Source organism: Bubalus bubalis, chromosome 5 (assembly GCF_019923935.1).
Source record: "Bubalus bubalis isolate 160015118507 breed Murrah chromosome 5, NDDB_SH_1, whole genome shotgun sequence".
Taxonomy (NCBI): domain Eukaryota; kingdom Metazoa; phylum Chordata; class Mammalia; order Artiodactyla; family Bovidae; genus Bubalus; species Bubalus bubalis.
This window is the reverse complement of record NC_059161.1, coordinates 17,065,572-17,092,606: the sequence shown is the minus strand read 5'-3', so window position 1 is coordinate 17,092,606 and position 27,035 is coordinate 17,065,572. Positions and strand designations below refer to the sequence as shown.

Here is a 27,035-nt window from a genome sequence, read left to right as displayed (position 1 = left end):
GTGTCTTAGTGTGTGCCTATAACCATGATGGTCAGCTGTTAATGGTATTGGTTTGAGTTAGCAGTTAGAATGAAAAGGAGCTTAGAACTCATACTCCATATTTTAGGTCAGCTTTTGTACCCTAACCTCCTAGTTGCTTATGATGAGATGTTTCTGTACTTAGACAATTGATCTTTTTCTCTTTGGTCATTTTGAACTTAAATTATAGGGATTTTTGCACGCGAACATGGATCAAATAAAAAACTGGCAGCACAGTCCTGTGCGCTGTCACTTGTCAGACAACTCTACCACCTGGGAGTGATTGAACCTTACTCTGGACTTACAAAGAAGAAAGAAGGAGAGACAGTGAGTCTTTAGACTTAGTAGCCCAGAGATAATATGAGATTGAGTTTTGCTGTTGTTTAGTCACTAAGTCTTGTCCCACTCTTTGTGACCCCATGGACTGTAGCCCTTCAGGCTTGTCTGTCCATGGGATTTCCCAGGAAAGAATACTGGAGTGGGTTGCCATTTCCTTCTTGAGGGGATCTTCCTGACCCAGAGATCAAACCCTGGTCTCCTGCATTGGCAGGCAGATTGTTTACCGCTGAGCCACCAGGGAAGCCTGTGAGATTCAGTTCAGCTTCTGTTTAATATTTGGCTAAAGATGTTTCATGATTGTAGGACTCTTGCCTCAAGAAATGGAAATGGCCTTAATCCTCATCATTAAAGTGATTCTTTCACCAGGGAACTGACTTCTTGTCTGCTGTAGGCCTAGTATCAACTCCATACTCTTAACCCTCCCGTAGTAAATCCGAGTAGTGTTTATATGTATGTTACACGATTCTGATGACTCGCCCTTTTCTGTAGGTGGAGCCTTATAAAGTGAACCTTTCTCAAGATTTGGAGCATCAGCTGCAGAACATTGTTCAAGAGTTAAATCTTGAGATCGTGCCCATAGTAAGCATACAGCTACTTAGTTCTTCACCTTTGTATTGACCTCCTTCAGTCAGACAAGCAACTGATATTTTTGGTTTTGTTTTTTTTAATAGCCTGAAGATCCCTCTGTGCCTGTTGCACTCAACCTTGGCAAACTGGCTCAGTTTGAGCCATCTCAGCGGCAAAACCCAGTGGGTGTGGTTCCTTGGTCACCGCCACAATCCAACTGGAATCCTTGGACGAGCAGCAACATTGATGAGGGGCCTCTGGCTTATGTGAGTGCAACACTGTTGTTGAGATCAGACTTCTGTGTTTTATTTTTGAACATACTTCATTAGGATGTCTAGTTTTAAAGAAGAAGCTGAATTATGCTTTTGTGTGACTTTTGCTTTCCCATTTTACAGGCTACTCCCGAACAAATTAGCATGGACCTCAAGAATGAGTTAATGTATCAGCTGGAACAGGATCGTGATTTGCAAGCAGTAAGTCTGAAGTATTTAAACATATGGTGCTTAAGAGCTTCAAAACAGTGAATAATATATTTTTGCCCTTTCTAGGAAGGCAAATTAAAGATACTAATCTAACTGATAATCCTAGTTACCTCTGAGGATAGGAATAGTGAGTTAAGGGCCTGTGGTTCTTAATGTAAATGAAGAGATGAAGTATAATAACTTTCCATGTGTGTGTGTTTTGGTGTTTTCTGAATAAAGCGACTTAAAATGTTTAGAAGAAAGGTAATGTATATGTAATGTCCAGGATAAAAATGAGGAAAATAAGGATGCGGATAAGGCCAAAAGATATTTTTCAGAAATTTAATGGAAAAAGGCTGTTCAATTAGAGGTGTGTATGTGTATGTGTATATATATATACACACACACTTTTATCAAAAAGTATTTTCTGAGTATTAAGCCAATGGGAAGGAGTAACTTTTCCTAGAGATGGCAGGTTTTTTTTTTGTTTTTTGTTTTTTTCAGAATTAAGATAGTTGCTTCTGATATGTATATTGGTGGACATGTGAAGTGTAACTTTTCTAATACAGGTCTTACAGGAGAGAGAGTTACTGCCTGTGAAGAAATTTGAAAGTGAAATCCTGGAAGCAATTAGTCAGAATCCAGTTGTCATTATTCGAGGTGCTACTGGATGTGGTAAAACCACACAGGTTCCCCAGTTTATTCTAGATGACTGTATCCAGAATGACCGAGCAGCTGAGTGTAACATTGTAGTAACTCAGGTAAGTTACTCAAGCCAGTTTATGAGGCATGTGCCTGTTGTGAATAGTGTTTGAGAGGTGGAAACATCTAGAAGGCCAGAGCATTCCTAATTCTTTGATCAGCTTCCCTTTGTAGTGACATAAAATTCTGAAAGTTGTAGAGCATTAGGCCCCTTTAAGTTAAAAACAGAAAAAAAGGCATGAAAAGAATTTAAGTTTTGTGTTAATCTCTGGTATCTTTCACTGATAAGGTAAACTGAACCATATGGTAGATTCTTACTGTCTGGGCTTGAAGGGAGTCTTTGAGCCTCATTTCAGTTCAGTCACTCAGTCGTGTCTGACTCTTTGCGACCCCATGGACTGCAGCATGCCAGGCCTCCCTGTCCATCACCAACTCCCGGAGTTTACTCGAACTCATGTCCATTGAGTCGGTGATGCCATCCAACCAGCTCATCTCTGCCACCCCCTTCTCCCACCTTCAATCTTTCCCAGCATCAGGGTCTTCTCAAATGAGTCACTTTTTCTCATCAGGTGGCCAAAGTTTTAAGAGTTTCAGCTTCAGCAGCAGTCCTTCCAGTGAATATTCAGGACTGGTCTCCTTTAGGATGGACTGGTTGGATCTCCTTGCAATCCAAGGGTCTCTCAAGTATCTTCTCCAACACAGTTAAAAGCATCAATTCTTCGGTGCTCAGCTTTCTTTATAGTCCAACTCTCACATCCATCCATGACTACTGGAAAAACCATAGCTTTGACTAGACAGACCTTTGCAGGCAAAGTATTGTCTCTGCTTTTTAATATGCTGTCTAGGTTGGTCATAACTTTTTTTCCAATGAGCAAGTGTCTTAATTTTATGGCTGCAGTCACCATCTTCAGTGACTTTGGAGACTGAAAAACTGAAGTCTGTCACTGTTTCCATTGCTTCCCCATCTGTTTGCCATGAAGTGATGGGACCAGATGCCATGATCTTAGTTTTCTGAATATTGAGTTTTAAGCCAGCTTTTTCATTCTCCTCTTTCACTTTCATCAAGAGGCTCTTTAGTTCTTCTTTGCCTTCTGCCATAAGGGTGGTGTCATCTGCATATCTGAGGTTATTGATACTTCTGGCAATCTTGATTCCAGCTTGTGCTTCATCTAGTCCAGCGTTTCTCATGATGTACTCTGCATATAAGTTAAATAAGCAGGATGACAGCATACAGCCTTGACGGACTCCTTTCCCAATTTGGAACCAGTCTGTTGTTCCATGTCTAGTCCTAACTGTTGCTTCCTGACCTGCATACAGATTTCTCAAGAGTCAGGTCAGGTGGTCTGGTATTCCCATTTCTTTGGGCCTAAAATAAGGTAAAACAGAGAGTACTTTGTCCTTAAGTTTGCATTCAAAGCTTGATTATCTTACCACCATAAGGTTCAGTAAAAACCAATCAGAACAAGAGTAGGCAAGATAGAAAAACAGATAAATGATTGACTTTAGCCTTAAGTTTGCATTCAAAGCTTGATTATCTTATCACCATAAGGTTCAATAAAAACCAATCAGAACAAGAGTAGACAAGATAGAAAAACATATAAATGATTGACTTGAGCAGAATGCTTATTATATGCTGGGTTCTGTTGTAAACAATTGATATTTTTGAGCTCATTTAAAGTTTATGACTCTTAAGATGTAAGTACTGTATCATTTAGTATTTTTTTTTTTTCAGTAACTTGAGGCACAAAGAGATTTAAAAATTGCCCAAGATTAACACAGGAGGTGGTTGAAACTAGTATTTACAACCAGTCTGCCTTAAGTATTCACCATTTTGACTGCCACGTTCGGTTACCTTACCAGTTATATGCAATGCTAGCAAGTCTGTCCCACAGTTAAGGAAGAGCTAATTACCCTTCCAAGTCTTCTTAGGTAAAGTGGTTCCTGTCAGCTGTAACCCTGTACTTCTGGCATTTGGAAGGAGAGCATTGCAGGTAGCCGGATACCACCTCCTAGGCTGACTAGAGTTGACTTAGGGATTCTTAACCTGGAAGGTATAATTGATACTCAGGGGAGCATCTTGAACCTTGAAATAGAGTGGGCCCCCTCCCCCAAAAAATTGCATGTACATTTATGTGGACATGTGCAAACCATGCTTTTAATGTGTCTGAAATGAATATATGTCTTAAAATTGCCCTGTATATTTTATAGGAGAGTTGGGTTTGGGGAGGATCTAAAAATCTTGACCAAAAAGAAATGCATTTAAAATGGATGATATTGTAAGCTTGAAGAGATAGGATAGGTGTCCATTTTTCTGGGATAGGACCCTTAGCTTTTTTCTTCTCAAACTATTCCTTGATTGCCCTTCTCACTCCCCAAACTAGCTATGATTTCTTTGCCTCACAGGAGATGTTCTAACTCCCAACTACACCTATCAGTAAAGGACCCTTCCTCTTAATACTTACCTTTCGGGAGACCGTTGTTCAGGAGGATGCCGTTTTACAGAACATTTGAGTTCTGTTCTGCCCTCCCTGTGCTACCACTTTCCATTTACACTCAGAACAATCCAGCAATATAGGCAAAAATGCAGACTCCCAACAAATGAGCTGAACACCTGTATTTTCACTCAGAAGTTGTTTGCATGTCATGAGTAGGAAAAAACTAACTCCTGCCCCAGGAGGAAGTGATTTTTTTCACCTTCTATCTGATTTACCAAATCCAAGTTGTTCCAGACAAAAATGGCTTCTGTTTGTTCTAGACAGAATAGTTTCTGTAATATGGTCTTCAACTTTGTATGATTTGCTCACTAACTTGTGCCCCCTCCCAAATAAACTTGGACAGTTCCAGTGGGCTTCATCTGTAAAATGCACAGATTTCTATAAGTAGGCTGTAACAAATGGCAGCCCACTCCGGTACTCTTGCCTGGAGACTCCCGTGGACAGAGGAGCCTAGTGGGCTGCCGTCCATGGGGTCGCTAAGAGTCGGACACGACTGAACGACTTCACTTTCACTTTTCACTTTAATGCATTGGAGAAGGAAATGACGACCCACTCCAGTGTTCTTGCCTGGAGAATCCCAGGGATGGGGGAGCCTGGTGGGCTGCCGTCTATGGGGTCGCACAGAGTCGGACGCGACTGAAGTGACTTAGCAGCAGCAGCAACAAATATAAAACCAAGGAAACTAGTGTGGAATGGTGGATCAAGGTTTATTCTCTCGTTCCATATAAAACAGCTTTCATTTATTCGCTAGTTTTCCTTTATTGTTATATCCTTCATAAAGTAGTAAATTTATGGAGTTGAAAAATGCTTCAGAGAATTATTCCATCTTTCTTCTCAGAGTGGAGTATTTACAATAGATGGTCACCTAACTTCTGCTTGAAAATGTCCAGTGGTGTGGAGGTGTAGCCTGTGTCTTCTGATTCCAGGACAGCCTGGAAACATTTAGTCTAAATCTACATGTACCTTTGTTGCTCTGCTCACAGGATATCATATTAGCCATAGTATCTACCAAGTATAATGTTGTTTTGTATACTTGGATGATAGGGAAATCTTTGGAAGTTTTCAGAAAAGTCAAGGCCCAACACTTAAAACATAAACCCATAGCATCATCCTTATGATTCAGCCTGTTTATTCCTACACAGCAAAGGATGAGATTGTTCGCGTTCTTAGTAGCTCGTACATCTCAGTTAAATAGTTCTTTAAAGGTGTGCCTTCACTTAAAACAACAAGCTCTCTACCACGTGTGATCGGTTTCGCTATTGAGATCACTTGATACCATTAAGAGTTAGGGCCAGTGGTGAAGAAATTTTATTTTATAAAAACCTTGGAATCACTTTATATACGGAGTGAAAAACAGCATTTTAAACATGTCTGCCATAGAATTAAATTTTTCTTTTTAAATTTTGGAGCTTTCTAAATATATCACTATTATTCTTTCTGTTGATTACTGAACTGCCAGTGGGTCAGGTTTACTACAGTAATTTAATAACCCTAATAAGTATAACTGTAATTTTGTAACATTTAAAATCACTTTTTTTGTTTGTCTCAGCCCAGGAGAATCAGTGCGGTTTCTGTGGCAGAACGAGTTGCATACGAGAGAGGAGAAGAGCCTGGAAAAAGCTGTGGCTATAGTGTTCGATTTGAGTCCATACTTCCTCGCCCTCATGCGAGTATAATGTTTTGCACTGTAGGTCAGTGACAGGTTTTATTTTTGCCTTCCACTTGGGGTGTACATTGTGTCGTTTGTGAAGAAAACTTGATAACAGCACAGAAGGACTGGAAATGATGAGTAAAGAGTCCAGTCTCAGAATTCTTGTTTAAACAGAACTTTTGGCCGTTTTCCTCTTAGAGAGTATGATACACTTCTGGTTTTGTAGCACAGAGCAAATGAAATCAACTTAGGTTACGAGAGTAACATCTTTTTCATACTCTTCATTAGACAAGTGTGTTTCAGAGTACAAATCAATAATTTATACCAGTGATTGTTTCTTTTCTAAAATGCTGGAGTTATAGTAGTTGAAGCATGGAAGATTGTCTGGAAATTTGTTTCTTTGCACTTGTTTATACCTCCCTACTTTAACATAGAAGCTCATCTCCAGTGTTTGCTCTGATTTTCTTTTCAAGGTGTGCTCCTAAGAAAACTAGAAGCAGGCATTCGAGGAATCAGTCATGTAATTGTAGATGAAATACATGAAAGAGACATAAATGTAAGTAACTAGAGAGTTATAGTAAGGTACTGATACTAATACTCTGAATAAAGAGAGATCAAAGTAGAATATCTTTATTTCCATTTTCCCATAGCTTACAACTTCTGACAAAATTATGTACTTTAGTCACTAAGATATTGGCCATTCTGTTGTAGCAAAGTCGTTAAACCCTATTTTTGTTAAAGCAGAGTTCTAAAAGTAAAGACCTCTTATTGTAAAGTAAATATAATTTCAATGATTATTAAGCTATAGCATAATTCAGCAACTGAATGATTTATCACTGAATATCTGATGGAATTTTAATGATCAGTTTTTCTTTGAGTTGAAAATTTGTGATAAATTTTACTTTTTTTTTCTTTTGGCCATGTGGCTGGCGGCAGTTTTCTGACCAGCATTGAACGCACCCCCATAGCAGTGACAGTGCTGAGTCCTAACTGTCGCCCCACTAGGGAATTTTAAAATTTAATACAGGTAACAGTGTTTTTTGGATATTTGTAGTTTTAGTCTTTTTTGATGTTAATGGTAATAATACCAGAATTAAGAAAAACTAGATTTTTCACACCTGATCCTTTTGGTTCTTTGCAAAACTTATATAAAATTAACTTTTTATACAGTGTATAATTCAAAGATTGATCCCATAAAGCAGTGACTCTTTTCTGTGGCACTGTTTTACATATCCAAACAAAGATGTTAGTGGATGGACAATAAGTCATTCAAACTATTGCCAAACTGCTGTTACTTAAACATTCGTTGGTGCTCCTCCTCCTTAGCAAATCCTTCCATTGCCGTTGTTGTTAATCATATTTAGTTTTAACAAAATTGATCTTTACTGTTGTGCTACAACAAAGTTTGCCTGGATGACCTTTTTAAATCACAAATCTGGCTGTTTGGTTGGATAACATATTTGCTGCTTTTGTCATTCAAAATCCTTTGAAAATGCAGGGTTCCTCCCCCTCTAATCAATCAAAATGTTTCAGTATTATCTTTACTAATAGGTAGCACACAAATGTTCTTCCAGTTTAAATTATTCCAGAGAAACATTATGGATTATTGTTACTAATTTCCCCCAAAATAAGTGGTTTTGGTTAGCTTTTCTTGAAAGCTTGTCAGGTCTATATTAATGTATTGTTCATTCAGTAAAAATGGAAAAACAACTTGGCAGAAACTTTGTTCTCTTTCAGATGAACCTAATCTAAACTTATCACTTTAAGAGGGAAAACCCCAAAGAACTTATAAGACCAATTATTAGAAATACTTAGCAGTGTGGCTGGATAAAAAGTTAATATACAAAAGTGAGTTGCATTATATATGTTACCAACAGCTAGAAGACAACTAAAAAGATACCACTGTACTAATCAGAATGTCAAACACCTAAGACTGACTCCAACAAAAAGACATGCAGAACCTCTATAGGAAAAATAAAACTTCATAACAAAATACTAGAAAAGAGTAGGTTGTATTCATGTCTAGAAGGACTTACGTCAGTTCATCGGACGTTGATCCACATTTGAATGTCTAATCACATTTCCAGTAGGTTTTTTTTTTGAATGGAATGATTGTAAATAGGGAGGATTTAATGACCAAAAATAACCAGGACTCCTATAGAAGGGCAGAATGAAGGCTCTTGCTTTACAGATCTGGGACTTAATTTGAAGCTCTAGTAATTGAGATAGTGTGGCACGTGAGGTGACAGTTTGACTGATGGAGTAACAGAGTGTAGAAACAGATAGTGTTGTATGCAGCTTTGGTGTAGTAGAATGAGTGATAGATGTCAGGTTAGATCAGTGGGAAAGGGAATGGACTATTCCAGGAAATGGAGCTGGAAACAAATGGTCATCTATAAGGAGATACTTGAATAGTTTTCGATCCTTACCTCATAACCAAATACAAAGATCAACTGCAGGTAGAAAAGGATCTAAGTGCCAAAGCAATGTTAAAACTCTAAACTAGAATATGTAAGTAGACATCTAAACAGCAGTACCCAGTAAAAATATAATGTGGCCCACACATGTGATTTTTAATTTTCTAGCCTCATATTTTAAAAGATGAAGAGAAATACAAAATTAACTTAGTATATCTAAAATTTTCATCATGTGGTCAATATAAAAACTATCAAGGCTTTTTGCATTTTCTTTTTCATGTTAGATCCTCAAAAATCTGTGTATTTTGCTCTTAGAGGACATTTTAGTTTAGATCAGGCATATTTCATGTCCTCAGTAGGCACAACTCTATGGGGCAACAATAGTCCCAGTCCTTCTAGAAGAATTTCTTAAAATGTGAGATGCATTAGCCATGAAAGAAGACTGATGTGTTCATCTAAATTAATATTAGTTTTTCATTCAAAAGATACTTTAAGGAAAACCACAAGCTTGAAGATTGCAATATAGCCAACAAAGGATTAGCAATATATAAACACCTCCTGCAAATTAGTAAGAAAAGTACAGATGGCTCAGTATAGAAATTTGAAAGAGGAGTTATATTTGGCTAGTAGACATGATGTGGGTGGGGTGGTGCATCTCATTGGTGAATAGGAAAGTACAGACTAAGACCATAAGATACTTCTCCTTCATATCCACTTGATTAATAAAATACAAGTGATGATACCAAGTATTGAAGAATATAAATGTCATCAGGATCTCTTATCCATTGCTCCTGGTGGTTTATGAACCGGTGAAATATCTTAGGAAAATATTTGAGCATTATCTCCCAAAGTTCAACATTTCACACCCTCTGAGTACAGTTCCACACCTACACTTACTCATGGAAAGTTGGATATGTACCACAGGAGGTGCGCACAAGAATGTTCAGAGGGCGAAAGTTTGGAAGATTAGATCCTGAAAACAACATAGATACCTGCAGAGGGCATCCCCAGAAACCTTCTGGTGAATTAACGGGTATATACACACATTGTGATATTTAAGTAGTTTTGTCAGACTGGTAACACACGTTGGTGAATCTTAGCAGTGCTCTAGTGTGTGAAAAAGGAAATCCCAAAAGAGGACATAGAATATCGTACCTTCTCATAAAGTTAAGAATAGGGAAATTTAAAAATTCGATGTATTCATGCATATATATGTCTGTGTATATGTATTTAGATACACATATAGATAAGAGGAAAGTATATGAAAAGTAATAATAAAAGATTCAGAATGATGGATCTCTCTCTAGCTTGGGGAGGCAGAATGATGGACTTGAAGACCATAGCCAGAGAAAAGTTTGTCAGAGATCCACCTTTAATGTTGTTTGGTAGGTTGATGGAAACTCTACATTATTAAATAAGTGCCTTGATTATTATTTGTTTAAATGGACTAAGTACAACCTTTACAACATTTTTCAGATTAGGTTTACAGGTGATTGGAAAACTGATTATAGGCTCATCGTGACTTTCTCCCTTTCTTTAAGTAAAGTTTGTGCAACTGAAAATGTAAATTTCATTGAAAATTTCCTCTCATTAAATTTTTTTCTTCTCCCTTCCCCTATCCTGATAGCACTCATTTCGAATCCCCACAACAAATAGGCTACAACTGTTGTTAAAAAGTACTGTTACTGCATCCCACTGTAATCCCTCATCTTACAAGCCACCTAAAAAACCAAATTTCCCCGATGTCTTGTGCTTATATAACTCAGAAGTCTTTTTAGGTGTGTCTCATGAGCAAGGACTTCTTAATTCATTTGTTTTTCCATTTGTGTTTATGTTTTAATAGACTGACTTCCTTTTGGTCGTGCTGCGTGATGTGGTTCAGGCTTATCCTGAAGTGCGCATTGTTCTCATGTCTGCTACTATTGATACTAGCATGTTCTGTGAATATTTCTTCAATTGCCCAATCATTGAAGTTTATGGGAGGACTTTCCCGGTTCAAGGTAAAATATTGTGGGAGTAGGGTGGGAGGGTGAGCATTTTTTTGTGCAGTAGTGTGTAGTTTTCCTTAATCCTAGAGATAAGAGTAATCTCAAGGATATTTAAAATAAAGTCTAAAATAGGGTATCAAATACGTCATAACATTCTTGGGGTTTAGTCAAGCAGTAGTGAATGATCTCAACTTGAGTTTATGTATCCAGTAAATTGCCTATCCTTAATAGCTAAACTTTTAAGATTCTGTACAGTCAAATGTAAATTACTATGGCCTATATATATTCATGGAAAATGCTGTTAAAAGTTCAAGCTGCCAGGGCCAAATTAACTAGAGAATCAATCTTGTGTAGAGCAGAGCAGGCAGATTTTGGAACAAGGTTAAGGTGAATGTTTGTGAAATTCATGCATTTCTGATTGTTAAGAACTTCTTTATTTGGAAGATTTTTATCATCACCATATTCTATGATGGTCATCTAATAGCTTGGTTTTAAAAATGAATTACTTGGTACAGTCTAATTTGAAGACATGAAAATAAGCTAAAAAGTTTTCAGTGTACATATGGAATGATGAATAGCTGTGTCAAGATGCTAACTTTTGAAATTCAAAAGGTAAGAGTAGCTCTGAAATAAAAGTCAGTGCACTCATATCTCATGAGGGTACAGTTAGTAAATCCCACATGGCTTTGCATGCATACTGGGATTCAGAAAATAAGTAAGTGGATGGCAGGTGGTGAGAACCAGGTTAACTGCTGCAGTGAGAGGCTATATAGGTGAGTATGAGGGAAGACTTGAATAAACTCTGTGGTATTGGATTACAGTTGTAGACATCTGTAAGAACTCATGTTCTAATAGAAGTAAATAAATGCAGACAAGTCTGGATCCATGAATTTGTATATGTATATTTCCTAGCTTTGTCTGCTGAATACGCCTAGAAGTAATGACATTCTAGTATGATACCCAGATCTTGTTTCCAATACCATTCTCCAATTAAAGGAACCAGATGTCCTTAAAGAAAACTGATTCTGAGGCAGGGAATACACAAGATGAGCCTAAAACATCTTATAGTACCAGAAAGTAAGGAAGTGCTTAAAAACAGTGAAGGAGTCAGAGGGACATAGGAGTCAGCTGTAAGCTCTCAGTGGCCAAAAATGGAATAGTTGGAACAGAAAAATAAAAAACAGTATTGCATTATAACCTGAAGTATAAAAATAGGTATCCATGGGGTCTCAAAGATTCAGGCACGACTGAGCAACTAAACTGAACTGATTAATTTATGCAGTGGTTGAATAAATACCTGGGTAATAAAGACACAGCTCTCATATGAAGAATTACAGAAAGAATTATGTAGATACTCTTACTCAAAAAAGTGACTCTTTAATTCTTTGTATCTTCAGTGTACTCTGCTTAATGACTTGCTTCCAAAGAGTAACGTAGGGAAATGGGGAAACAAGTAACTTGGCAAACAGTGCCTCACCATGATCAAGTTAATATCACCAGTGAGGAGTCATGTTGATATGTACCTTTGATAGAATGTGATGAGAATGGTACTCTGGGGCTCTTTGGTGTAGTGGGTAAGTGTTTAGAGTATGAGACATTTCCAAAACATTTCTGGAACACTTCAAAGAACCTCAGGAGCATAATTGATCAGTAGGTGTTCCAGCTGTTTGCACTAAGGTCCTTCTTTAGAGTAGTAACTGAAAGGAACCCATTTTATAAGGATGGACTATGGTTTATTATTAATTTCTGTCCACATGTAACACACCATGGGAGTATACAATATATAGCACAGTATGTAGTCCATGAATGTTGGTGGATACCCTGACTGGCTTTGTGGGAACATGTATGTATAAGAGATACCTCACCCCCTCCTTCAAGGTTTAAGAAATGGGAACACTGAGTTTGGTTGGGAAAACAGGGTTATTGCCCCTGAAATGCCTTGGTAGTTGTGAAAAATCAGATTGGAGGGCATGAAAATAATTTTGAATTGTGAATTAGAGGATGAGTTTTAAAGACTGCTCATTCTGAAAGTTGCTGTTATTTACCCGATTATATTGTCCTGGCAGAATACTTTTTGGAAGATTGTATTCAGATGACCCACTTTGTTCCTCCACCAAAGGACAAGAAGAAGAAGGATAAGGATGATGATGGTGGTGAGGATGATGATGTAAGTGAATTTAATGGAGAATTTTCATTATGGGCAAAATTTTTATTACAGAGAATGATTGCAGTAAAAAGATACAACAAGTTAACATTACAAAAAACCCTCTATAAATTAACTATAATATCTATCTTTGAATTTGCTGATGTATTTGAATTCACTGATGTATTTTACTCCAAAAAATTCCACATTCAGTGAAAAGTTTTTCATACGAGTTTTATCCCTGGCATAAAGGATTTTTAAAAAAGGAAAGAGGAGGATATTTAATAACTATTTTGTATGACTTTGCTGCTCTATTTTCCATGAGCCATAGCACCTGGAAAACTGGTAGGTACAATCTTGTACCCCATCCCAGATGTACTGAGTCAAAATCCACATTTTAAGAAGATCTCCACGAGACCCATATGTACAGTAAAGTTTTAAGAAGCAGCAGTTGTAGTCCTTGGTTACACAGACTATATGGTGATGACATTAGCACATGGAGAGAGTATTCAAGTGGGGGATCATGAGGGATTTCCTAAGAAGAAACAGGAAAGAAAAGTTGACACTTAATTCATAGTGCTTAAGAGTTGGACCAGTGATATTTTAAAACGCGTCTTAAGTCTGGAAATGTGAGCGGAATGAAGACTACACAGCAGCCAACAATGTAGAATATAATAAACATAACCTCAGACTTTTTTTTTTTTTTTTTTTGAGGATTGGTGGTTTTAATCAGACAATTTGAAGATGTAGATGAATTATATTGTGAATTACGTTCTCAAATCTTCTGATGAATTAGAAAATTTATGGGGGGGTGGGAATCATAACAAGTTTGTTGCTCGTTACTGAAGGTTTGGGTTGTCTTTGTTTCTCAGGCACACTTTTTGGAAAATACCAACCATAGTATTTCAGATGAAGGTGATCCAATATCCTGTCTGTAGGTCTCATTTTAGAATTAAAGGACTTAATATTTAGGGTGAGATGAGTCTGGAAATTACACAGAGAAGCACTGTGTATATATAAAGTAATTATACAGTAATTGATACAAAGAGAGGATCATAGAAGCAGTTCGTTAATCAGTAAGGAAAATATTTTTGAAAAACCAAGTTTATAGTCAAAAGAGAGAAACTTGGTAGAAGGAGCCATTAGTAGTTTCAGTCGAATGAAGAGTTTGTGCTTTGAATTTTAGTCGTGTCCTACGGGGCATGTTGGTCAGTGGAAAAATTCAATAAGCCAGTATGCAGTAGTTTTACATTTTTAAAAATTAAATTTCTTCTATATGCTAAATACAACTAAACAGCTAAAGATAATAAGGATATTTAGGTGTCATTTGAACATTGAGAACACATCTACTTAGTTGTGAGCTGTGGTAATTGAGACAGTCCAAAATATGTTTCCCTATTTTTTGCAGGCAAATTGCAACCTGATCTGTGGTGATGAATATGGTGCAGAAACAAGGATAAGCATGGCTCAACTGAATGAAAAGGAAACTCCTTTTGAACTCATTGAAGCTCTACTTCTGTACATTGAGACCCTTAATGTTCCTGGAGCGGTGTTGGTCTTTCTGCCTGGCTGGAATTTGATTTATACTATGCAGAAGCATTTGGAAATGAATCCACATTTTGGTATGAGTCTTTCTTGAATTTTCAACTACTTGAGAGTGGGAAATGAATGATTTTGCTTGTTCCGTAGCCAGTATGTGAAAACAAAGTTTAATGCATCGATTTTTGTTTAAAAAGTACATAATGTAGGCAGTTTTAAACTAGGCTCCTTTTTAAGACCTGAACTTTTCCATATTGTTACAGGAAGCCACCGCTATCAGATTCTACCTCTGCATTCTCAGATTCCGCGAGAGGAACAGCGTAAAGTATTTGATCCAGTACCAAGTGGAGTAACCAAGGTAACAGGGGTGCAAGTGCCTTAGATATTAGAGACAGACCTTCAAAGAGCTATCCAAAAAAGTTACTTGTAAATGATCTAAATTGAGGAAGAAAAACATAGGTCTTTTCTTCATGAATTTAGTGGTTTTTCCAGTTATCCAGTCATTGAGTGATTTTTTTTTTTTTTTTAACTTTTGTAATTCTCTTGTCACTTACTACATAGGCAGATCATTCTTTTTGAGTACATAATAAAATATTTTCCTAAGTGTAATTTTTTAAATATCATTTCTTCACAGATTATTTTGTCCACAAATATTGCTGAGACAAGCATTACCATAAATGATGTTGTTTATGTCATTGACTCCTGCAAGTAAGTTCACAAGGAACCCATTGCCTGGGATATAAGAAATCTTTAGAAAGTTCTATGTAGTGTCTAAAGTCAGTTAACAGAATCAGAACACTTTAAAAGTCTATTCTCTTACCATCAGAATTACTGTGCTGTATCTCTATGTACTGAGTTACAGGCTACTGAGTGATTCTTGGTGTTGATCATCATATCAGTTATGGTAGAAAGTGACAGAGCTTAATGTTAGCTTCTGGCTGCTTCTCACTCTTTATCTGCTGGTGTTTTTCTCATATGCCATTGGGTGTTTCCATTGACCACTGCAGTGCAATAGTGAGCTGTTTGGTGTGTAAAGATACCCAATATTTAGGTTGTGACAAATGTCCTACTTGTAGGACGCTCACTTAGAATTAAGACTTTGTATTTATATGAGATGGCCTAGGACACAGCCAGGGTGGCACTGTGTTACAGGTAAGGTAATACACAGAGAGGACAGAAACGCCAGAGCTTGGTTCTGTCTAGCCAGCTTGTGCTGCTTGTCTTTTCTGTGTAGTCCCTAAGCCTGTCCTGGAAGTTGAAAAAGATTTGCCAGTGCCCATGTCAGGCCAACCTCAGTCATTTAGTGACAGCTGCCTGTGGGTGACAGTGACAAATTCCGAGTTTGCTACAGGGCTCCAAAAGTACCTTGCTAACAATGCTTGGTGAGGTAATTAGAAGTACTGCATATTCCGGTTTAGCACATAGTCTTTAGATCATAGGTTGCCTAACAGTTATAAACTTTGGAATAGAATTGCCTTGAATAATTATCACTTAGTTACCTATATGTGCCATATCCTGTTTAAATGCTATATGTTCATTAATTCACAAAATGTTTATAAATAAACACACTCTGAGGTAGGTGCTAGTATTATACACATTTTCAGATGAGGAAAATGAGTAACAGAAAGATTAGTAACTTGGCCAAGATCATCCAGCTGCAAGTGGCACGTATGTGTTATATCACCTCATGGTAGGTTGGCAGCTTAGAGAGTGCAGAGTCAGCTTCTTGGTGCTGCTTACAGACAGACATTGCAGGTAGGCCTAACTATCTGGAAGCACCTGCCACTTAGTGGAAATATAATAGCCATGTATTGATAGTCATGTGAGTTTTAGAATTAACCACCCATTCCTATTTAGGCAAAAAGTGAAGCTGTTCACTGCTCACAACAATATGACCAATTATGCTACAGTATGGGCATCTAAAACAAACCTTGAGCAGCGGAAAGGACGAGCTGGCCGTGTGCGCCCTGGATTCTGCTTTCACCTCTGCAGCCGAGCTCGTTTTGAGAGGTAAGACCAATTCTTGAGTGAAGAAGGAAGATTTTCTTTCAGCCTTTTTACACACACAGCCCCTCCCCACACCTCTGCCCTGACATAACTTAATGAACTCAGTACATAGTGCTTTCAGTTAAGTTCATTGCAGGAAACTTAGCTTAGATGTAAGATTATGGTGAGAATGAGATGAAATTAGAAATTTATCAACAATGGCATATTTGATACTGGTATACTGTTTATTGATAATCTTTTAAAAGCATGGCGTGTTTTCCCCACCAAAAAAAAAAAAGGATATATGTGCAGTATTCTGGCACCACATAGGGAGTACTGATATTTATGAAATGATTAGCTTTCTGAAAAAATATGTTAAAATAATAACACTTTTGTGTTTATAGACCCCACAACCACCCAGCACATCACCTCTGTCATATGATCTGCCTCGTGTGTGAGAGACAGAGGGTGTTGTTCACCTAAGGAAACCAGAGCCTAAGGAGCTTAGCAGACTTCTCCAGTGCTGAAATCCAAGTCTGTCAATGCCTTGTCCATTTCACATTTATACCACAAAGCCTTTTGGGGAATGTTAGTGGATGAGACCAGTTGCTTTAATACACTTCTCTGGGGCATAAGCGCACCATCTTCTCAGTTTCTTGGCTCTCCAAATCAAGTTGTATTCCCTGTGTGCCTCCCCGCAACCCCCCCTCCCCAATTTTTTTAAATAAAAGAAGTATTGTCCTTGAATTACAGACTTAAGATATCTGTTTAGTTGTATGTTTTCTAGAAATCAGTGTGGTGTACGTTAGCATTAACAAGTTGATAATAAAGGTAAGTTAGGGGTGTGTGTATTTACCACAATGAAGAATTGTGGGCCAGACTAATTTAGGTCTAGATGTATATAACACTGAATAAAAATCAGAGCTTTGATTTGTTTTTGTACTGGTAGCATGGCTCCCTAGTAATTGTAAATGTAGGTTTATTTGAGCATCAGAAATTAATGCAGGCAACTGGCTGCAACATGATACTTAGTTCTTTTTAAAGATTGAATTCTCCCTTGAACTGAAGGAACATCTTGGAGTAAAATCAGCTCACAGCTAGTAACAGCATGAATAGATTGAGATTTTTGTTCTTTTTTTCTGTCAGATAAAGTATAGGTATGCTATATGCGTTGATGTAAACCTGATTTAAGCTGATCTAAGTCTTGCCAGAAATGTTTGCATTCACCTCCAGATGGTCCCTCTGAATCTTCATTACAAGTAGTTCATGTAGAATAAGCCTGAATTAGAAATGTAGGGACCTGCATTTTAATATTATTTGTACCTATTCACACTCTTTAGGTCTTTATTTCCCCATTCTACAAAATGAGATTAAGTTACTTAACCTTTTTGTGTCTCTTTCCTCAGCAGGGGGAAAAAAGGTAGTATAATGCTAATTCCATAGGATTTGTTTGAGAATTAAGTATGTCAGTAATGGAAAGTATTGAGAACAGTGCTCTGCACACAGTAAACTCAGTAAATACTATTGTTAATTTATTTGTGTAGTTTTTATTAATAAAATTTTAAAAGGGAAGAGAGTCTTTGTAGTAAATATAAGTGTTCTTTGGTAATTGTGGAAGGATGAGGGAAGGGCCTGATTAGCTCTCTGCAAGGTTTTTGCTAGTTAAACGCGTGTGTACACAAAAGAAGACGGTTATTTTATGCTTATTTTCTCTTAGACTCGAAACCCACATGACACCAGAGATGTTCCGAACACCATTGCATGAAATTGCTTTGAGCATAAAACTTCTGCGTCTGGGAGGAATTGGCCAGTTTCTGGCCAAGGCAATTGAACCTCCGCCTTTGGATGCTGTGATTGAGGCAGAGCACACACTTAGAGGTACCCACAAATATAGATCTGCCTAACTCATGTGAATTATACCATCTGTCTTGTCCTGATAAATAACACTTCACAAAGGAATCAAGAAGAGGATACAGTCCACAGGACTGTGATAGTAAAACTTCCAATGTTGCTTAATGTACTTAGTATGATCAGTATATAAAATGAGCAATATAAGGTAAGAAAGGGGGTAATATGAGTCTCATTTGGGGAAAAAAATGGAGAAAAGGTAGATGTTATTTCTTAACCGGTATTTAAGATCAGTCTGAATTATTCATGATGCCCACAGCATTTTATGTACATCTCTTAGAACCTCTTTGTTTTCTAATCACACTTAGAGAAACAGTATATAGTGGAAAAAAATAAGAACATTGGAGTCAATTTGAATTTTTAATCTCATGCTCATCTGCTATGTGAACTTCAGAAATTTATTCTCCAGATTTCATTTCTTTCTAAAAATTATTAACAGATGGTGTCAGACTTGTAGTTACAGCATGTTTTATGCACCTGTTATAGTTATTACTGTACTTACAGACTTCTCATGGACGGTACTCAGCTTTATAGCCTACAGGGCCTAATTCTAGTGCTTTCTTCGTTAATTTTGTTCTGTTTTTGAGTGAAGAGAATTGATATGGGCATAATCCTGGCAGTTGGCTTGACAAATGATGAAAACTTCAATCAGTATCTAAGTTTACAGAAACTTAATCTGTAAAGTTAAGTTTCATCTTCGCCGCCGGGGTTGAAGGGGTGTTTGTTACTGTTTCTGCTCACAAAGAAATCTCTCCCCGCAGAGCTTGATGCGTTAGATGCCAATGATGAGTTGACTCCTCTAGGACGAATCCTGGCTAAACTCCCCATTGAGCCTCGTTTTGGCAAAATGATGATAATGGGATGTATTTTCTAGTAAGTGCTTTGTTTTATTGCTTACAACTAAATGGTAAAACAGTTTCAGAATTTTATCCCCCTCCCAGTAAAAACAGGATGGGCCCAAATAGAAGAAAAAGCTTAAATATTCCTCAGTAGCGAAGTGGCATACTTCAGATACTGAGGAAAGTGTGAAATGAGAAGAGACTGTTCTAGTAGATGGATACCTGGGCCTAATTTGTTGAGACGAAGAGCACAGATTTATCAAGAGAAGTGCATTTCCTCTAGGAGGTTAAGCAGCTGTCCAAGAAAGAGAAAGTTTTGAAGATTAAGAGATTTAGTAAAATGAGGGAGAATGGGAAAGGAAAATAGAATACTTGGTCAATTTATGGTAAATAAGCATCCATTAACATCAAAGTTCATTATGTTTTTTTCTTTTTGCATCTGGAGAGCAGCTGTAAAATTCTTTGTTAAACCAATTTCAGTACTAAAAAAGCAATATGATAGCTATACCCTGACCCACAATTGACTGTACTGCGTGAGTTGCTGGAACAAGAATGTGGTTTAGACTGGTTTTCTCATCTCTTTCAGTGTGGGAGACGCTATTTGTACCATCTCTGCCGCCACCTGCTTTCCAGAGCCATTCATCAGTGAAGGGAAGCGACTGGGTTATATCCATCGAAATTTTGCTGGAAACAGATTTTCTGATCATGTGGCCCTTTTATCAGTATTCCAGGCTTGGGATGATGCTAGGTATGGGCTTGAAAGACAAAGATTTGTAAGATTTGAATGAACTGTCTAGTTTGTAATCTGTATCTAGTTCTTTAGGCTTTGAACATAACTTCTTAACCTGTTTATTTAGAATGGGTGGAGAAGAAGCAGAGATACGTTTTTGTGAGCACAAAAGACTCAATATGGCGACACTAAGAATGACCTGGGAAGCCAAAGTTCAGCTCAAAGAGATTCTGATTAATTCTGGATTTCCAGAAGGTAAGATTCTCATATCTAAAGTACCTTATTAATATTATATATTCACATTGACAGTCCAGTATATTTTAGCTTTAAACATAAGGCTTTTGCTTTTTTTGTATTCCTAGCTATTTCTTAGGTTTTTGAACTCTGGTGATAATCAGCTTTTCACATTAATTGAATTTTTTTTTAAGGATGCAAAAGGTTATAATGTTCAAATTACAATTTTGTACAAAGATGATTAATAGATGTTTTGAGAATTGTGCTACTTTGGGAGGTTTTCTTTTTATTGGATTACAGTTGATTTACAGTGTTGTGTTAGGTTCTGCTGTACAGCAAAGTGAATCAGTTATACATCAGTCTTTTTTAGATGGAAGGGTGTGTTTTTATTTCTAATCCATTTACCTTGTGAAAAACATGGGCCTAGCTTTTTGCACTTCTAGAATTAACCTCAGGTAGTGGTTTGTGCTGATCTGTTCATTCTTAGATGTGAAATAAACTCTATTGCATTAAATTTTAATTGGCTTTGAGTAAGTTTTAATGGACAGCTAATCATAGAGGACTTTGATATATGATACTGGAATAGTAATCCAACTGTTCATTTCCTGTGTGAATTTGGACTATTGTACTTCTCCAACTAGATTGAGACAGAGTTAATTTTCTGAAACACTGAGAATTGGAACACATAACCAGAAACAGCTAGTTGAAAGACAGAAGGACTACCTTCTGGGCCATATCTAAATAACTAAACATTTTTCTTCTGTTGTAAACTGACTAAATTTGTACTTTTAAAAATCAAAGGAAAATAGGACATTTTTGTATGTTAGACTCTTTACAAAATTCCTGAGATGCAGATATGACCCCCATATGAGGCAACTGGCACAGAGGTTTAAATTACTTGTCCACACTCATTCAGTTCAGAAGTTTATAAGACTGGTATACAGGCTTTTTGGGACAAAGTGTATCCATACTCTTACCATGATACTTTCCATGTGATGGGCTGGGCATAAATCATTGTTTGGGTGAAAACATCAGTGTTTTTCTAGTGTGTTCCTCTTGGTCATCATTTCGTCTTCTGCAGAAGGAACAGCTTTTTAAGAGCAGCAGGTGGAATACTGGTCATACCAGTCTATCTCTAATCTGAGAGGAGATGGTTAATTGGGGCATTTATTTTTAAGTACTTCAAGCTTACGTTGTGTCTACAAAAGAAAACAGACGTTTTATTTTACTAAAATTGTGAAGACTCAGCAGAATTTCTCCTTGCATTAATCTGAGTGCAAAAATGCTAAGAACAGAGACAGTTAAATGGGCTATTTGAAAAAGAGAATGAGGGAGGAGTTAATTCATATAATTGTCATTTAATTTTGGTAAATTCAGTGTTAGAATTAGCCAGATACTTGATTATTTTTTTTTTAAATCTCCTTCCTCTTAACAGAGTGTTTACTGACACAAGTGTTTACTAACACTGGACCAGACAATAATCTGGATGTTGTTATCTCTCTCCTGGCCTTTGGTGTGTACCCCAATGTGTGTTACCATAAGGAAAAGAGAAAGATTCTCACCACTGAAGGGCGTAACGCACTTATCCACAAGTCATCTGTTAATTGTCCTTTTAGCAGCCAAGACATGAAGTACCCATCTCCCTTCTTTGTATTTGGTGAAAAGGTAAGAAAAGAGAGGTTTAGAAAACTTTTACATTTAAAATCCAGATTACTTTATTAATGTGTAGTGGGGACATGAGTTTTAGTTCATTTATTAGTATATGGTAGTTCATTGACAGTTGGAATGTCAACTTTCTCCTCTTGCCTCTTTACCTTCAGATTCGAACCCGGGCCATCTCTGCTAAAGGCATGACCTTAGTCACCCCCTTGCAGCTGCTTCTCTTTGCCTCCAAGAAAGTTCAGTCTGATGGACAGCTTGTGCTTGTAGATGACTGGTATGGATTTTCAAATGTGAACTCGCCTGAATTTTTAGAATTGAAATGTAGTGGAATTCAGCTGCTAATCTATTTGTGAAATATGGCAAAATTGAAGGGCATAAACAATGTGTTTTATAGCACTATCTTTTCTTGAAGAGTAGTATATCCTAGGCTTATGATTTGTAGTGGACAGTGAAGTCTTAAATTGATTATACTTGCAGAGGCAGATGCATTAAATCAGGGGTGCCCACCCCCTGGGATCCAGTGCGTGGTGATCTGAGGTGGAGCTGATGTTGTAGTAATAGAAATTCAGTGCAGAGTAAATGTAAGCACTTGAATCTTCCCAAACCATCCCACCACCACCCCAGTCTGTGGGAAAAGTGTCTTCCACAAAAATCGATTCCTGGTGCCAGAAAGGTTGGGGACTGCTGCATTATTCATTGGAGCCCCATCCACTGCCATGAATACCACACTAAGGAGTTAGAATCTAATTGGAATTCGGATGCCTCTTTTTTATGTCCACTTCATATTGCTTAGAGACTAGTGGTGTCTGTGTAGTAACCACTTGGCAGAATTGAACAGAACTTAATGGTTAGTAGGCTCAGTCATATTCATGAAAATTTACAGAACTCTGAGTCTCTTATTTCATTCTTTTATTGGAGGCTGAAGTGATCTGTATTGCTAAGAGTACTTTGCTTGGTAGACTTCGTGGTTCACAACTCCTGCCAGTAAGCTAGCAGTGAAATTTAAGAAGTTGGTTTAGCTTATTGTTACCCTTCATACCTGTGTTTGCTAAATCTAGGGCCATTACATTTGTTGAAAGTACTGTTACTTGGGAAAGAAGTTAAATTTATCCCATCACTTGCCATGGGTGAAATTGGGAGATAATAGTCCTTTTCTGTGTGTACCTCCTCTCATTTTTAATCATTTTTGCCTAATTTAGGATCAGACTGCAAATATCTCATGAAGCTGCTGCCTGTATCACTGCCCTTCGAGCAGCCATGGAGGCTCTGGTTGTTGAAGTAACCAAACAGCCTGGTATCATCAGCCAGTTGGATCCTGTTAATGAACGTATGCTGAACACAATCCGCCAGATCTCTCGGCCCTCAGCTGCTGGTATCAACCTTATGATTGGCACTACACGGTGGGTACCACAGTAGCTTGTCTTTGAACTAAGCAGAAGAGACAGTGATCTTACTCTACATTTAGTTTATGGAGGCCTTGTTATTTAAGTTAAAATTCTATACACATTCTAAATGAAGTTTAGTTCTGGTTAACACATTCAGAGAAAGAGTGTTAATGATATGTTACACCAGTGCGTGCTAGAGATAGAAAGAGATCTTGGAAGTACATATAGAGTCCAGGATAGGTCCCGTGACAGGAAAAAAAGGAAAAATGATGAGGGGTTAAATTGCTGCTGCTTCAAATGAAAAGCATCAGAGTTTAATCTTTAAAATGTTTTATTTGCTTCAGTTTTTTTCACCTTTAAAATTTTCTTTGCCCAGTGATTTTTACTCTCAAAATTTTTGATACCTGCAGAAAAGGCAGAACAGTAGTTACAGTGAACTCTGTTAACTTAGGTTTCAGTGATTGTTGGCCTTGTGTGACACTTGCGTTGATGTATACATTACACACATACTTTCGTTGAATCATTAGTGATTCAGTTGCAGGTGTTACGACATTTTACATCAGTATGCTTCATGTATCTTTTAAGAACATGGCTATAAGTCACATCCCCAAAATGTGTTAAAATAACAATATCTAATATACAGTCATTAAAATTTGTCATTCAAAAATATTTTGCAGTCTCCACATCAAAAATCACTTAACTGCATTTGGTTTTAAAGTGTTAACTTACTATACAGAAATGCTGTGTGCTTTATGGATTCTGGCATTCCATTTTGGTTAGAACTGAGTTAAGTTTTCCTTTGAATTAATCAAACATAGCACTTAGGGTGTGGCACACTGTGCTAAGTGCTTTTAGCTTATTTTAATACCTTAATCCACCTGTGATGTTGGTAGATCATTATCCCTTTTAATATAAATGAATAAACTAAGCACAGGGAAGTTAAAACCCAGATCATCCAGCTAGTGAATGGTAGAGTTGGATTCTCAGGCAGACAGGATGGCTCCTGAAACGGTGCTCTCATAAATGTGGTCTGCCCACAAGGTCAGTTGTACAGAATAATTGAGAAAGAATCTTCAGAAAGAAAGATGGAAAATACGTGTCCCAGGCATGGTATAAATGCAGTACTCATAGATGTTTAGGAGATATAACTTTTGTCAGGAAGGGGTGGTGATCAAGAAGCCTTCACATACAAGCTGCTCTGTGAAGGACAAAAGGCCAGGAACTATTAAGGATGGGATAGAAATAAAGAGGTTAGGTTGTGTGAATAAAATGGTGGTCTGAATTACAGGGGAATTGAAAAATAACTAGATTAGAAAGATTTGCGATGGAGTCAGTAAGTATTGGTGATGGATTAAAATGGGGAGAGCAGTGTAGTGAGGGAATGAAGACAGATCCCACCATGTTTCTGGCTGTTGGACAGCAGCTGAGTTGGTAATGCTAGTGTCTAAGAAAAGCTGCACAGGAGGAGTGAGCAGATTGGGGTATGTTAAATTGACATTTTGGTGAGACATGTTGATCTTCTGCGGTTTTTCATTACCCTCCTTTCTTTGCCATATGAAGCCGATTTAGATGTAAGTAAATTACCCAAAGGCATTTTGCAAAGACATTTTTCAGAGTTAATACAGGAAAATATTTTGTGGTAAAGGTCAAATGATTTATTGCCAGGTCAAATTATTACTTTCTTAGAATGCCATATATTTGAGATGAGTGAAAGTTGTAAGCACATGCCAAAATTTTAAGATTTTTAAAATGAACCAGTAAGAACTTTAGAAAAACAGATATTTACAGATACGCCGCCTCTTGTGTCTGTCTTGGAGTTGAGTAGATTTATTTCATTTCAGCTTAATTGGTGCACTTGGCTGTATTCCCTTTGTGTACTAAATATTCAAATACGACTAAAGGTTAATATTTTGTGACTAGTTGAGAAGTATTCAGGATGTTTTACTAAAGTGGTGGTTTTGTGCTTTTCCCAGGTATGGAGATGGTCCCCGTCCTCCCAAGATGGCTCGTTATGACAATGGAAGTGGATATAGAAGGGGAGGTTCTGGTTACAGCGGTGGGGGCTATGGCCTTGGCGGCTATGGCACTGGAGGCTACGGAGGTGGCGGAGGCTACGGTGGTCGAGGCGGCTACAGTGGCGTTGGCTATGGGGGTGGCTCCAACTCCTTTCGGGGAAGCTATGTTGGAGGAGGTGGTGGTGTTGGCGGCGGCGGCGGCGGTTTTAGAGGGCTTTCCCGAGGTGGCTATAGAGGTATGTCAGGAGGGGACTACAGAGGGGAGAGTGGAGGAGGATACCGAGGATCTGGAGGGTTCCAGCGAGGAGGTGGCAGAGGGGGCTATGGGGGTGGTTACTTTGGACAAGGAAGAGGAGGTGGAGGCTATTAAAGTTTAGTTATGTCAGTGTCTCTGCGTAGACAGTTTAATAAAAAAGCATGCTACCCATTTTCTCAAGTTATTTGCTGCCAGTAAGTAAACCCATTTTCCACCTGTTGTGTAGTTCATTGTAGCTTAAACTACTAGACATTTAGTTATATTAGTGATTTTGTTTATATTATGTAAAATATAATCTATAATAAAGGTACCACAGTTTGTATTTTTTTTCTTTCAGGAGTTGAGAACTGTCTTTAAAATACTTGATATTTTCTTGACTTTAGTTTAATACAATAGAAAATAAAGTATTACATTGAATACTGGCCATGTATAGTTAATTGTTGATCTTACACATTAGAATAATTTTACAATGCCAGTTAATTACATTCATTAGTTTTAAATGTCGGGAAAAACTACTTCATTTCATAACTATACCAACTGATGTCATTACCTGCAGTAGTTAGAATAAATAGCCTTGGAATGCTGTTGTTATTCTTGCATTAAATACTGGCCGGTACCCAACTGACATGAATCGCTGTACCTGAATAAAACTTTTGACCTAGGACTGAGTATTTTTACTTTTTCCCAGGCTTTGTCTTTGAAAAATCTAAGACCAAGGTCAGCATTCTCTTTTTTCATGGTTAGTAGTTTCCAGTATTAAAATTAATTTTAATTAAAATTTAAAAATTAATCCAAAAAACTAAGGTAAGCGAAGCTTCACCAGTGCATAATGTTTAGTGCATAACATTAACATGTATTTCAAAGGATATTTGTTAAGCTAGGTTATTTTATCGGAGACGTTTATACACTTAGTATATACTTTGTTTCCAGTGAATTTTCACATTCCTCATTTCAGTAGCACAGTACAGAATAGTAGAGATTACCAAGTCTTTCCTTTAGGCAGAACCGAGTTCACATCTTAATGCTGCTGACATGTGAGTGATCTTGGACAACTTATATTTTGTCTTAGTGGCATTTTCAAAATCCTCTTCTCGTGGATTACCTTCAACAGTTAACTGCTGATAAGTCCAGTTTATTTATAGACTCTCAAATCTGTATCTCCAGCTCAGATTTTCTTTCTGTGCATCAGACCTTTGTAAAAAAACTGCTTATTGAACAATAGATTGCTGTCCAGAAACAAAACTTTCCAAACTGAAGAAAACCCCCTAATTCACTGCATCTTGTATGTCTCACAAAGAATAAATTAGCAACTTGCTTGTACCTTGTGCTGCTGAGGAGTCCTTTCAGTCCTTTGGTTTGTAGCCACCTGCCACTTTTACTACTTGTAATAAATTGACAAGAGACTCGAGTATTATGGTTCCCATTCTGTTCTTTAGTTTAGCTGAGACTTCACCATAGCTGCTGCTGGCATTGCAGTGGAGCAAAGAAAACCCCTTACCAAAAAAGGGGTTCTAATTCGTCCCTTTTTCTTGTACACCACCACTCTTTTCATCTTGATTTGTCCAGTCTTTACCTCCAAAATCCTAACCTTTCCATCCCCAGCAACTATGATGAAATATCCTTAACAGTCCCTGCATTGTTTCTCTGCATAAGCAGAGACCCACTGGGAGCATTCCTGTAAAACAGTTCACATTACTACT

General features: G+C 37.5%; 1 protein-coding gene across 2 annotated transcripts in view; it reads left to right on the top strand.

The window, feature by feature from the left end:
- Positions 1 to 26,655, top strand: part of DHX9 (DExH-box helicase 9) — a 43,436-nt gene extending 16,781 nt beyond the window's left edge. For both annotated transcript variants that reach the window (XM_006048631.3, XM_006048632.3), the window contains 21 exons: positions 209 to 345; positions 847 to 936; positions 1,029 to 1,190; positions 1,320 to 1,397; positions 1,955 to 2,146; positions 6,132 to 6,273; positions 6,707 to 6,789; positions 10,494 to 10,650; positions 12,705 to 12,805; positions 14,190 to 14,403; positions 14,584 to 14,678; positions 14,955 to 15,028; positions 16,178 to 16,330; positions 18,024 to 18,184; positions 18,976 to 19,087; positions 19,640 to 19,801; positions 19,911 to 20,038; positions 21,453 to 21,682; positions 21,838 to 21,953; positions 22,879 to 23,079; positions 25,038 to 26,655. In XM_006048631.3, coding sequence (XP_006048693.1) covers positions 209 to 345; positions 847 to 936; positions 1,029 to 1,190; positions 1,320 to 1,397; positions 1,955 to 2,146; positions 6,132 to 6,273; positions 6,707 to 6,789; positions 10,494 to 10,650; positions 12,705 to 12,805; positions 14,190 to 14,403; positions 14,584 to 14,678; positions 14,955 to 15,028; positions 16,178 to 16,330; positions 18,024 to 18,184; positions 18,976 to 19,087; positions 19,640 to 19,801; positions 19,911 to 20,038; positions 21,453 to 21,682; positions 21,838 to 21,953; positions 22,879 to 23,079; positions 25,038 to 25,449 — 3,200 coding nt within the window. In that variant the 3' untranslated portion in view covers positions 25,450 to 26,655. The remainder of the gene's footprint in view (positions 1 to 208; positions 346 to 846; positions 937 to 1,028; positions 1,191 to 1,319; positions 1,398 to 1,954; positions 2,147 to 6,131; positions 6,274 to 6,706; positions 6,790 to 10,493; positions 10,651 to 12,704; positions 12,806 to 14,189; positions 14,404 to 14,583; positions 14,679 to 14,954; positions 15,029 to 16,177; positions 16,331 to 18,023; positions 18,185 to 18,975; positions 19,088 to 19,639; positions 19,802 to 19,910; positions 20,039 to 21,452; positions 21,683 to 21,837; positions 21,954 to 22,878; positions 23,080 to 25,037) is intronic.
- The last annotated feature ends 380 nt before the right edge of the window (positions 26,656 to 27,035 follow it).